Consider the following 14,126-nt stretch of genomic DNA (forward strand, 5'->3'; position numbering starts at 1 on the left):
CAGGTAGTAAAAATGACATCTTTGATGTTTTCAGTTCTGCAGATACTAGAATAAATATCAGCAAAGTTTGGATTAAAACAAATGGGTGAATGATGAGGATTGAATCTATTTTCCATCATTTCTATCTTATTGCAATAAAGTAGTTACATGAGTTTTTGGAATTAAATATGCATTTACATTGTCGTTTGTTTTCTGAATCTTTTATATTTTAATGTTTTCTCCATCCAAATTTCTTGTGCTTTCTCTGCTTAGAGACTGCACCAAGTACACCAAAAATCATCAAATTCATGTTTTCTCTCTATGAGAATCAGGTCTGAAATTGATATCCACAGGTTCAGAGAATGGATTCTTATGGTGTCTGACATGACCCAATAAACATTGTATTACATATGTGACCTCTAAGAAGGAACATTGTTAACCTCTTGTAGGGACTAATTAATAAGATTCTTGCATTGCCTACATAGAATATTTTCAGTATAACATTAAATTAATTGCAGATTTTCTGCAAGCTGAAATCAGCATGAGAGTCTGTTCATTGGTGACACTGTGCAAAGTTTAAAAAGAGCTCGGGGGTCTTCAGTTTTCTTTCCAGGCTGAAATTAGCATGAGAGGCCATTCATTGGTGGTGCAGCACAGTTTAAAAAGAGCTTGGGAGCTTTCAGTTTTCTTTTTGTGGGCTGAAATTAGTGCTTGACCAATAAAAAGAAATGACGTGTGAGTGGAGCGGCCATTGCTGGAGTGGGCAAGTGTTGTCAGAATGGTCTGGCTTTGGCTCAACAGGCTTGGGCAAGCATAGGTGGAGGTTCTAAGTAAGTAAGAAAGTTTCTAATAAGTTTTTTTTCTGTTAGTACATCGCTAGTGCTCTGAGAATGGATCTGAATGAAGTGATATATTCCTTGTATGAAATGTGGGAAATTTGGGAGTTTTCCACTCTCCCTGATAACTACATCTACACAAAGCACTTCAAGTTGCATCTCCTTAGATATCGTGTTAAAGAACTGTAGCTGCAACTAGGTGACCTTCGGCTCCTATGAGAGAATGAGGAGGTGATATATAGGAGCTACAGGGAAGTAGTTATTCCTAAGTTGCAGGGGGAAGGTCCCTGCATGACCGTCAGGAAAGGGAATAAGTGGCCAGAGCAGAGTACCTCTGTGGCCATTCCCATCAATAATAAGTCTACCATTTTGGATACTGTTGGGGGGACAACCTACCGGGGAAGTCGCTGCAACCAGGTCTCTGGCACTAAGCCCGGCTCTATGGCTCAGAAAGGAAGTGGGGAGAAGACAAGTGCATTAGTGACAGGGCATTCATAATTAGAGGAGTGGAAAGCAGATTCTGTGGACGTGAAAGAGACACCTGGATGGTATGTTACCTCCAGGGTGCCAGGGTCAGGGATGTCCTGGATTGGGTCCATGGCATTCAAAAGCTGGAGGCCGAACAGCTGGAAGTCATGGTACGTATTAGTACCAACAACATAGGTAGGAAAAGGGAGGAGGTCCTGAAGAGAGAATTTGGAGAACTAGGTAGAATGCTCTTGATTGCTACCTGTGCCAAATGCCAGTGATGGTAAGACCAGGATGATCTGGCAGATGAATGTGTGGCTGAGGAATTGGAGCAGGGGGCAGGGATTTAGATTTCTGGATCTTTCAGATCTCATAGAAAATTCAAAAATCAGAATGCAGAGGGACTTGTGAGAGCCTGCGCAGGATTCCCTAAACGTTAACTTGCAGGTTGACTTGATGGTAAGGAAGGCATAGCAATGTTAGCATTCATTTTGAAAGGACCGGAATACAAAAGCACGGATGTAATGCTGAAGTTTTATAAGGCAATGGTCAGACTGCACATGGAGTATTGTGAGTAGTTTTGGGTCCCTAATCAAGAAAAGATGTGCTGGTATTGGAGGTTCACAAGAATAATCCTAGGAATGAAAGAGTTAATGTATGAGGAGTGTTTGATACCTCTGGGTCTGTACTTGCTGGAAATGATAAGAATGGGGAGGGGAGTGGATCTCATTGCAAAGTAATGAATATTGAAAGGTCTGGATAAAGTGCACATAGGGAGGATGTTTCCTATCGTGGGGGAGTCTAGGGCCAGAGGGCACAGCTTCAGAACTATTTAGAACAGCGATGAGGAAAAATTTCTTCACACCAGAGAGTAGTCAAAGACAGCTATGTGGTCAAACTCATTGGGTATATTTAGGTTGGAGGTTGATAGGCTCTTAATTAACCAGGACATCATTGTTTACAGGGAGAATGAGTATGAGAGGGACAATAAATGGAATGTCGGAGTAGACTCGATGGTTTTTCTTCAACAGTTTTATGGTTATGTTTTACTCAATTGTTTCAGGAGAAGATATGTGTGCTTCTGGAAACCATGACTGTGAGCAAATCTGTGTGACAACTGCAACTGGCTATGATTGCCAATGTCATCCGGGTTTTATACTGAATGAGGACCAAAAAACCTGCTCACGTAAGTAATTTATTACTGGGGCTGATTGCCCTGTCATTATGGGCTTGAGTTTTTCCATAAGAACTTTGTAGAAAGTTGAGAAGCCAGAAAACTGTATTTGATGTCATAATACAAAACATAAATTAATATCTGTAAGCTTCTTCTATAGTTCTGAGCAAAATTTCTACTTTTACACCTATGTTCATCTGTCTATTAGGTCTGGTGCATAAGTTAATTTAATTACCTAATAAGGAAAAAAAACCTTATATTATTTATAGAGACTACACTGGCACAGTTTTCTAAAATTCCCTTAGGAAAGATTACATTCCTTTTAGAGACTTGGAATGTGTTCATTGGAGTAGATCTGCAGAGAAAGCCTAATCTTACAAAGGTTGTTAGAAGTTTTCTGGTTGCTGAGAGTTTCTTTTTTCCCTTTGGCTAGAGTTGATAACAATGGCTCAAGGTCAAAGTTATTAGTGTTCCATTTAGTTCTGAAATTGAGAGAGAGTTCTTTACTAAGAGGATTGTAACTCTTGATTCCTTCTCAGTGGAAGACTGTTAATCTGAGTTGCTATTCATGATTGAGACTGACTGATGTTTTGTGTACAACAAAAGTCATTAGTGAAGGAAACGTAGAGTTTTGTAGCATTACCAAACTCTTATTGAATGCTATTTAAAGCTTCATGGCTTTGGTTTCTACCATTTTTACTGTTTACTATGGTCTTTTCTCAACCTTCCATTCAGGCCATTAATAATGATATTTTTAGTGTGTTTCAGATCTGGGGATAACAGGGAAGATCAAAATGAATTTTGATTTGAACTTTAAGAAGAGGATAAATAAGATGGACAAAATGCTTTTTATTCTCATTTGTACCTTTTTACATTAGTTGAGTTACATGAGGTTCTGGCACTGCATTTAGGAATATATTGATGACATTATTTTATGCAACTTTTATTTTCCTAAATCCATTTTGTTATCATCCCCAGATCTACAACCCATCAAAATATCATTTCTAATGACCTGACTGGAAGATTGAGGTATCCATACGTAATTATAGTAGGGGTATAAGGTCCCTCAAATCTCCTCTGTTAGTCAGTAGGAGTATGGTTGCTGAACCAAGCTCCTCAGGATTCCCTATTTGGGAACCAAACTTAATTCCAATAAAGTCATCAAGTTCATGTTTTCTACCTTCACATATCAGTCCTGAAATTGATATCTCTATGGTCAGGGAATGGGCCAATGTACAGAATTCTTAGTGGCTTCTGACATGGCCTGGTAAATAATTCTTATTGTACATAAGAAATACATTCTCTTAAGAGCACTAATTGAAGATTGTCTCACATTATCCACATAAATGGTGTTTAACAGGATCTTTTAATGAAGTAAGTTAACTGTATATAGACATACCTCCATTGTAATGCAGCAATGAATTTTAGGTCACTTCAACAATTTTATGGATATGTTACACTCAATGATTTGTTTCAGGTGAGGATATGTGTGCTACTGGAAACCATGACTGTGAGCAAATCTGTGTGACAACTGCAACCGGCTTTTACTGCAAATGTCATCCAGGCTTTATATTAAATGAGGACCAGAAAACTTGTTCAAGTAAGTAATTTATTAGCAGGGCTGAATGCTTTGGCATGATGAATTGGTTGCTCTGTGAAGTCATAGCTACTGTAGTTTGCAATGTTGAACTTTAAAATTGGCATTGCCCTCATGATATACAATGTTATCAAAATTGAAAAAATATGCAAATGTCTTTTAGCTACCTCTGGTATATTATCATTTAACATTAAATTCCGCTTCCAAATCCACTTCCAAATCTATCAAACCCATTTTCCACAACTCCACAATCTCTAAAGGGATCCTACCACCAAACATGTCTTTACTGCCCCCACCCCCGCTTCACTTTCCACAGGGATTGCTCCTTCCGCGATTCCCTTGTGCATTCATCTCTCCCCACTAATCTCCCTTATCTCTGCAAGTGGCCTAAGTGCTACACATGCCCATTCACCTCCTCCCTCAACTCTATTCAGGGTCCTTCCAGGGGAGACAACACTTCACTTGCAAATCTACTGGTGTCACCCAGTACTCCCGATGCGGCCTCCTCTACTTTGGTGAGACCTATCGTCAATTGAGGAATGACTTCGTCGAACACCTCTGCTCCATCCTCCAATAGCAAAACTTCCCAGAGGTCAAACATCTTAATTCCAATTCCCATTCCCATTCCAACATGTCGGTCAGCGGCCTCCTCTTGTGCCACAGTAAGGCCACCTCAGGGTAGAGAAGCAGCACTTCATATTCCATCTGGGTAGCCTCCAACCTGATGGCATGAATATTGATTTCTCCTTCTGGCAAAATAAAATTCCCTCCCTCTCCCTTCAATTTACCATTTTGACCTCTTAACTCTTCACATCCGGTTCCCCCTCCTCCTTAACTTCCTCCTATGGTCCACTCCTCTCTCCTATCAGATTCCTTCCTCTCCGGCACTTTACCTTTCCTGCCCACCCAGCTTTACCCATCACTCCATAACATCTTCCTGCCCCTCCCCACCACTTTTTTATTCTGTCATCTTACCCCTTTCTTTCCAATCCTGAAGAAGGGTCTTGGCCCAAAATGTTGACTGCTTGTTCATTTCCATATTTGCTGCCTAACCTGCTGAGTTCCTCCATCATTATGTGTGTTTCTTTAGATTAGTTTTATAAATTTTATATGGGGAATTCTAATATATTGACCCAAAATTCATCATTGTTGACCTATGAGAAAAATATGAACTCACCTTGCACAGTTTCTCCAAAGTGAATGTGGAGAAGCCTCAGTAGAAAGACTCCAAACAACAAGAAGGCTTCAACTATGTCAATAGTAATGACTGGCCATCAAAAAGTCCTGCTTGTGGCGGATGGTGCTGTGGTGAACTACATATACCTGTCTGGACTGCTCCTGTGGCTCCTCCCACAGACCCCTGCTGACTGCTCCTGTGGCTCCTCCCACAGGCCCCTGTATAAAGGCGATTGAGGCCTGTTGCCCGGCCTCATTCTCCAGGATGTAGTGTTGTTCATTCTTCCAGTCAATAAAAGCCGATATCTCGCTTCTTACGTCTCAGAGTGAGTTATTGATGGTGCATCAGGTGTAGTGGTGGCTCTGCTCCACCTCCCAACACTACTTTCAAAGGAAAAGGAATGATAGCAGTCAGAACATCCTCTTCCCTAAAATTACTGTTAAATAAACCTTTTGACAGGTGCTAAGTTACATTCCTACGCTTAGCTTGTTGATAGAAAAGTGAAATGTTTCTGTATGTTTTTGGCAAAACAAAAGCCATTAGAAAATTTTCAAATAATGAACAGGTTTGAAAGAGTAACTCATTTCCTCCCACCACTCCCAGAAAACATTCAAACATTGTGCTCAGTTTAATTATTATAAAAGATCTAAATCTACCAGTACTTCTTTCAGCACCTGGAATTTAAAATCTGGAATCCAATGTCAGGAATAATTTTGCAAACAACTGACATCAACTTGGAATCTCCATGTTCACAGAGAAATGTGAAGGTTGATCCCTTCTCCTTCCCTTCTCAGAGGTGGAACATTCTGTCCTCAGTAAAGGCCTCACCTTTGTCCCCATTCGCCCGCACCACAGTGAGTTCCACGCCTGCTATGACCTCAAACTCTTCTCCTGTCTTCTACCTTCCTCCTCTTCTTGGACACCCCGACCTGGTTTTCTGTCTGTTCTGGATTTTTTCATCTCGAATAGCTGATGTGACATCAACCATCTCAACTTCAGCACTCCTCTCTCCTCATCGAACCTTACCCCTCAGAACGCACTGCCCTCCACTCTCGTCGCACTAGTCCCAAACTTACCATCAATCAAACCCACAGACAAAGGGGGTGCTGTTGTAGTGTGGCACATTGACCCCTAACTTGCTGAGGCCAGGTGGCAACTCTCAGACAGCTCCTCTTACCTACCCCCTGAGGAGGACCCAACTCCACACAATCTGTAAATTGTCTCCAACACATCACTGAACACATCCATTCTGGAGAACTCCCATCCACTGCCACCAAGCTCATAGTTCCCTTACCCCACACTACTCACTTTTTCCTCCTACCCAAGATCCACAAACTGGACTGTCTGGGTAGGCGTATTATCTCTGCCTGCTCAGGCTTGATCTCATGTCCTCGTACGTCAACTCCATTCTATCCCATTTGGCTCAGACCCTTCCCACCCACATCTGCAACACTTCTCATGCCCTCGATCTCCTAAATAACTTTAAATTCCCTGGCCCTGACTGCCTCATCTTCATCTTCACCAGGGATGTTCAGTCCATCCTCCACCAAGAAGGCCTCAAAATTCTTCACTTCTTTCTTGGCAAAAGAACCAACCAATCCCCCTCCACCATCACCCTCTCTGTCTGGCAGAACTGGTCCTCACCCTCAACAATTGTCCCTTCGACTCCTCCCACTTTCTCCAAACACAAGGGGTGGCTATGGGCACTCGCATGGGTCACAGCTATGCCTGCCTCTTCATTGGTCATGTAGAATAGCCCACATTCAAAGGCTTCCCTGGTTATACTCTCCATCTCTTCCTCCGCTACATTGACGATCCATTGGTGCTGCTTCATGGTTTGTCAATTTTATCAACTTTGCCTCTAACTTCCACCCTGCCCTTAAATTCACTAGGTCCATCTCCGACATTTCCATCCCATTCTCTATTCAAAATGTCAATCGATGTCTTTCATAAACCTACTGATACCCATGATTATCTCGACTATATCTCTTCACCTTCTAGCTCCTATAAAAATACCATTCCCTTTTCTCAGTTTCTTCACCTTTCTGCATCTGTTCCCAGGATGCAGATTTCCATTTCAGAACATCCAAGACATCCTCCTTCTTTAAAGAATGGGGGTTTCCTTCCCTCTACTGTGGCCCTCACCCACATCTCCTCCATTTCCTGTTCTTCTGCACTCACCCCATCTTCCCACCCCCTTAATAGTGATAAGGTCCCTCTTGTCCTTACCTGTCACTCCATCAGCATCCGCATCCAACTCATTATCCTCCACAAATTCTGCCACTTCCAAAGGGATCCTACCACTAAATATATTTTTACATCCTTTCCCCCTCCCCCCCGCTTTCCGCAGGGATCGCTCCCCCTGCAATTTCCTTATCCATTCATCCCTCCTCACTAATCTCCCTCCAGGCACTTACCCCTGCAAGCGGAATTACTGCTACACCTGCAAAATACACCACCTCACTCACCTCCATTCAGGGCCCAAACAGTCCTTCTAAGTGAAGCAACACTTCACTTCTGAATCTGCTGGGGTCACCTATAATATCCGGTGCTCCCAATGTGGCCTCCTCGACATTGGTGAGACCTGTTGTAATTTGGGGGACCACTTCTTCAAGCACCTCTGCACCATCCGCCACCAGTGGGAATTCTCAGTGGCCAGATATTTTAATTTCCATTCCCATTCCTATTCCAACTTGTCCATCCATAGCCTCCTCATGTGCCAAGATGAAACCACCCTCGGAGTGGAGGAGCAAAACCTTATATTCCATCTGGGTATTCTCCAACCTGATGTAATGAATATAGATTTCTCCTTCTGGGAGACAAATTCCACCCCCCCCCATTCCTCTATTCACCACACTGATCTTCTCACTAGCCTCTTACTTCTCCCGGGTCCCCTCCTCCCTCCCTTTTCTCCTATGGTCCACACGCTTCTCCTACCTGATACTTTCTTCTCCAGCCCTTTACCTTTCCTACCCTCCTGGCTTCACCTATCACCTTCCAGCTAACCTCTCCCTCCCCCTACCTTTTTATTCTGGCATTTCCCTCTTCCTTCTCAGCCCTGAAGAAGGGTCTCGGCTCAAAACCTCCACTGTTTACTCATTTCCATAGATGCTGCCTGACCTGCTGAGTTCCTCCAGCATTCTGTGTGAGTTATTTTGGATTTCCAGCATCTGCAGACTTTCGTGTGATTATGTTGAGGTTGTTGTCAGCTGTGCAAGTAAACATTGATAACTGTGGCATATGACTGTTGACTTTTCCTTGTAAATTCTGGGCCTCGGTGATTATTGTCCACATTAAAGTAACTGCAAATATTTTAGAGATTTTTAAGAATAAGACTAATTCAATGTTACAGGGGTGGACCTATGTGCGATTGGAAATCACGACTGTGAACAGATATGTGTCAGCACTGGCACAGGCTATTACTGCAAGTGCCATTCTGGTTTTATGCTAAATGAGGATCTGAAAACCTGTGCAAGTAAGTCATTTACCACTTACAGTATTTGATGTTCATTTTCTTTAAACTCGGAATAGAATGTATGCTACAGGTGTGACAATTCTTAGTGCTAATCAAAGGGTAAGTTCTAAAACAATACTTTATCAACCAATGTCTCAATTTCTCTGTTTCAAAGGTACATTTAATGTCAGAGAAATATATACAATATAGATCCTGAAATGCTTTTTCTTCGCAACCATCCACGGAAACAGAGGAGTGCCCCAAAGCATGAACGACAGTCAAATGTTAGAACCCCAAAACCTGCCCCAGCTCCCCCCTCCTGTGCATAAGCATCAGCAAATAACAATCCCCCCTCTCCCCACTGGCAAAAAAAAGCATCGGCACCCACTACCGAGCACTCAAGCGTGAGCAAGGCAATAGCATAGACACGGACTTGCAGTTATTCCAAAGACTTTGCATTTCACCCAGTATTCAACATACCACAGGCTCTCTCTCTCTCTCCCTAATAAGAGAGAAAGAGGTGTCTCCGTTTTCACAGCGAGCGGGGAGACATGAGAAACAGCTCACTGATTTACGTTGTTGAAAGTCTACCACATCGCTTTTTATCGAGCTCTGTGCACAAAGATCACAAGTCTCTGGGCACACAGCTGCATGTATTCCGACTCCCCTGACGACACGAGTTTCCTGTCGTGACACCGACCCTCGATCTCCCTGTCTCTAGAGCCCCGAGATCCTGGGCTTCCAAAGCCAAGCCGAATACTTAGGCCGAGCCCTTGGCATGCCGAGCAACAACAACCGGTTATGAAACCCTGAGAGCGGGTCCCAATCCCGCAAAGAACCGTAGTCAGTGTATAACTCCAGGTCAGGGTTCTCAAAAGAACCCTGACAGATTTGAAGTGGATGAAATGGCAGTATGTACTTGATGAAGTGGCAGTTTTTGTAACATTGTACGTACAGTGCCAATGAAAAGTACTCGCCCCCACACCTTGGAAATTTTCAAGTTTTACTGTTTTACAACATTGAATCGCAGTGGATTTGATTTGGCTCTTTCGACACTGATCTACAGAAAAATGGACTCTTTTGTGTCAAAATGAAAAGAGATCTCTGCAAAGTGATCTAAATTAATTACAAATATAAAACACAAAATAATTGATTCACCACCTTCATTTATTCATTTCATTTTTCAATCTTTTTATTGATTTTCAGTAAAAATATACAAATCAGAGGAGAAGTTTAGTAAACAGATAATACAAAAGACATATAAACAGCAATAAAGAAAAATATATATTGTCAAAATCAAATAGGTATAATGTTACGCAGTATAATGTTACAATATAATAAAAAAAACAACTGTTAACAGATCATAAAAAAAAGAGGAAAATTAATTAAGGGAAAAAACCCACTAAATTGATTGGACCAAAAAAAAAGAAAAAAAGAAAGAAGAAAGATTGGGCAGTCCATTTGAGGATAAAATTAGAAGAAAAAGAAAGAGAAAAAACATCCTTCCAGTCACCTCTGAACCTTCACAGATAAGGATTTTCCCTAAAGAAAATAAATAAAGAAAGAAAGAAAGAAAGAAAAATAAATAAATAGATAGATAGATAGATAGATAGATAGATAGATAAATAAATAAAATTAAATCATCTGAAAATATTGAATAAAGGGTCGCCAGACTTGCTTAAAATTCAAAGATGTATCAAACGTCTGGCTTCTTCACCACCGTCAAGTCAGTATTTAGTAGATGCACCTTTGGGAGCAATTACAGCCTTGAGTCTGTGTGGATAGGTCTCTCTCAGTTTTGCACATCTGGACAGTGCAATTTTTCCCCATTCTTCTGTACAAAACTGCCCAAGCTCTGTCAAGTTGCATGGGGATTGTGAGTGAATAGTCTTTTTCAAGTCCAGCAACAAATTCTCAATAGGATTGAGGTCTGGACTCTGACTTGGCCACTCCAGGACACTAATTTTGTTGTCCTTAAGCCATTCCTGTGTAGTTTAGGCTTTATGCTTGGCGTCATCGTATTTCTGGAAAACAAATCTTCTCCCAAGTCTCAGTTCTTTTACAGACTGCCTCAGGTTTTCCTCCAGGATTTCCCTGTATTTTGCTGCATTCATTTTACCCTCTACCTTCACAAGCCTCCCAGGGCCTGCTGCAGCATGATGCAGTTACCACTGTACTTCATGTTTGGGCTCCTGTGTTTTTGATGATGTGCGGTGTTTGACTTACGCCAAACACAGCGTTTAGTCTGCTGGCCAAAAAGCTCAATTTTGGTTTCATCTGACCATAGAACTTTTTTCCAGCTGACTTCAGAGTCTCCCACATGCCTTCTGGCAAACTCTAGCTGAGATTTCATGTAAGTTCTTTTCTACAGTGGCTTTCTCTTTGCCGCTCTCCTATAAAGCTGTGACTGGTGAAGCACACGGGCAACAGTTGTATGCACAGTTTCTCCCATCTCAGCCACTGAAGCATGTATCTCCTCCAGAGTTGTCATAGGTCTCTTGGTAGCCTCCTTCACTATCCCCTTCTTGCACAGTCACTCACTTCTAGGCAGAATTACAGCTGTGCCATATTCTTTCCATTTCTTGATGAGTGACTTAAACAGAGTATCTGAAACAGAATTTTTGTTGATCAGTTTTTCTATAACTTTTCCACTGCTGTGTTGTTTCAAGTGAGTAAAATACTTCCATAAACACAATTTATTCTGTTAGTAATCTTTATCTTGAAAGCACTAAAACATTTTCAATTACATTTTATGAAAGCAACTAAATTATTAGTGACACACAAACAAAATGCTGGAGGAACTCATCAGGCCAGGCAGCATCTATGGAAAAGAGTACAGTTCATATTTTGGGCTGACACTCTTCATCAGGACTGGAGAAAAAAAGATGAGGTGTCAGAATTAGAAACTGGGGGGTTGGGGAAGAAGGAAAGGAAAACCCACAAGGTGATAAGTAAAACTGGGAGTGGGGGAGAAGTGAAGTAAAGAGCTGGAAAGTTGAATGATGAAAGAGATACAGGTCGGGATGGGAATGGGAAGTGGAATTAAACTGGGTTGCCACTGGGAGGTCCCGCTTTTTCTGGTGGACTGAGCATGGGTGCTCGGCAAAGTGGCCTCCCAATCACTCCCATTCCCATTCCGACATGTTGGTCCATGTCTTCCTCTACTGCCACAATGAGGCCACACTCAGGTTGGAGGAGCAACACCATATATTCCATCTGGGTAGCCTCCAACTCGATGGCATGAATATCGATTTCTCAAACTTCCAGTAATGCCCTCATCCCTCTACTTCACTATTCCCTATTCCCTATTCCCTTTTCCCTCTCTCACCTTTTGTCCCTACCTGCCTATCACCTCCTTCTGGTACTTCTCCTCCTTTTCTTTCTCCCATGGCATTCTGTCCTCTTCTATCAGACTCCCCCCCATCTCCAAACCTGTATCTCTTTCACCAATCAACTTCCCAGCTCTTTACTTCACCCCTCCCACTACCTATCACCTACTACCTTGTATGTCTTCCTCCCCTCCCCCACCTTCTTATTCTGACCCCTCATCTTTTTTTCTCCAGTCCTGATGAAAGGTCTTGACCTGAAATGTCGACTATACTGTACTCTTCTCCATAGATGCTGCCTGGCCTACTGACTTCCTCCAGCATTTTGTGTGTGTTGCTTGGATTTCCAGCACCTGCAGATTTTCTCATTTTTTAAATTATTAATGACTTCTTAAAGATACCTATATTCACAAGTTAGAACTTTACTTTGCAGAAGAAGCTCAGGGAAGAATCACTGTTAAAGATCCATGCCAGTGTGAAGCTCTTCTTGATTTCCAAAGGGATGTCCAATCTACTTTTCAAAAACTGTCAAGCAAGTATATCCTTTTACTGCTGTGGTTCATATTTCCATTTAGATTATTCGTTATGGTTTAATGAGTTACTTTGCATAAGCTTTGTAAATCTATCAGAAGCAGAAAACAGTTTTTGATGTATGGTATCCGTTAGTCTCGCGAGACAATGGATCAGCGCCTAGCAAGTCTTTTCCGGGGCGTAGGCCTGGGCAGGGTTGTATGGAAGACCAGCAGTTGCCCATGCAGCAAATCTCCCCTCTCCACGCCACCGATGTTGTCTAAGGCTGATACAGCTTGGCACCAATGTCATCGCAGGAGTTGCTATAACGAGGTTGAAGGCAACGTCGGACTGCCTTAGGGACCCCAGCTCCGGATTTGTCCTCAGGGTTTACTCCTGAAGCCTTTTCCATGAGTGGGTATGGCCACAAGGCAGCGGAGGTTTGAAATCACAGTTTTCCCTCTCTTAGATGGACTGCCTTCCCAGGCTGACGAGCTCTGTCTACCTGAATGAGGTAATAGATGGTTAAAAATAATGATTGATCAGCCTGATAAATGTAACAATACTGGATGCTCAATATGAAGCGATTGCTAAAATACAGAAGCTCTCAATGGATGAGAATAGCTGGTACTCATTCACGAGAAGTACTTCTTGGTAGTGAAATAACTCACAACTGATTCATAACTTTCTCTTGAACTGCATAAATTTAGAGTACTTTAGAACAGATGGATTACATCTTATGTCATCCCACTTTGATATCTGTAGGGAAAGTTTAAAAAGATAGCTAAAATCAGAAGATATCGAAGAAAATAAATTATGTCATCTTCTTAGTGTTTTATGTATATTCAATGAAAGATTTGGTTGAAGAGTATATTTTACATAAAAATAGAATATTTTTACAGACCAGTGGTAATGATCCTTAACTATTTTATACTAGATCAAGTAACAAAAAGGATACAAAGATTTGAACGTGAACTGGGACGATATTGAACATTGCGTGTAAACTCTGTTTAAAGAGTGTTATGCTAACTTTTTGTAGTTGTTTAGCTAATTCGTTCTGAACTTCTAATCATATTCATAATAATCCCAACATTTGTACTTACAGACTAAAACTAGGTTTTAAGGGCTGTAATAAGGCATATAAAATTAACATATTTAAGAAGTAAACAGAAACTAGAGTATTACCCAAATCTTTCTAACTGGTATTACTAGACAATGCATTGGCTCAGCTGATGAAGGTGCTGACTTTACTACTGTGATACATTTCTTAAGTGCTATATATTAGAATTAGTCCTGACTGTATACAAATAACTAGGTTGCTAGTTATTGAAATGATTTATGATAAACAAATACTAAAATGTTACGTACAATAATTACTACCAATTGGATTGCCATAAACAAAGGGTTCTGGTAACAATATTTTTAGTCACCGATATAAAGTAATATTACTAAAAAGGGAATGCATAATGTATATTTGAATGAAATATTAATGTATATTTTTAGTATCAATTACATATATATGACAGTAAAGGAGATAAACTAACTGTGTCTTGCTGTGTTTTATTCTCTGATCCTGTAATTTAAGGTAAAACTATTTATAATTTG

The 14,126-nt window shown here is 41.3% G+C and overlaps 1 protein-coding gene across 1 annotated transcript in view; it reads left to right on the plus strand.

The window, feature by feature from the left end:
* The window catches only part of LOC140732823 (uncharacterized), a 50,930-nt gene extending 37,259 nt beyond the window's left edge, over window positions 1–13,671 (plus strand). Inside the window, exons 9-13 of the mRNA XM_073055453.1 lie at window positions 2,347–2,469; window positions 3,935–4,057; window positions 8,584–8,706; window positions 12,445–12,549; window positions 13,456–13,671. Coding sequence (XP_072911554.1) covers window positions 2,347–2,469; window positions 3,935–4,057; window positions 8,584–8,706; window positions 12,445–12,549; window positions 13,456–13,511 — 530 coding nt within the window. The 3' untranslated portion in view covers window positions 13,512–13,671. The remainder of the gene's footprint in view (window positions 1–2,346; window positions 2,470–3,934; window positions 4,058–8,583; window positions 8,707–12,444; window positions 12,550–13,455) is intronic.
* The last annotated feature ends 455 nt before the right edge of the window (window positions 13,672–14,126 follow it).

Source organism: Hemitrygon akajei, chromosome 9, assembly GCF_048418815.1.
Source record: "Hemitrygon akajei chromosome 9, sHemAka1.3, whole genome shotgun sequence".
NCBI lineage: Eukaryota > Metazoa > Chordata > Chondrichthyes > Myliobatiformes > Dasyatidae > Hemitrygon > Hemitrygon akajei.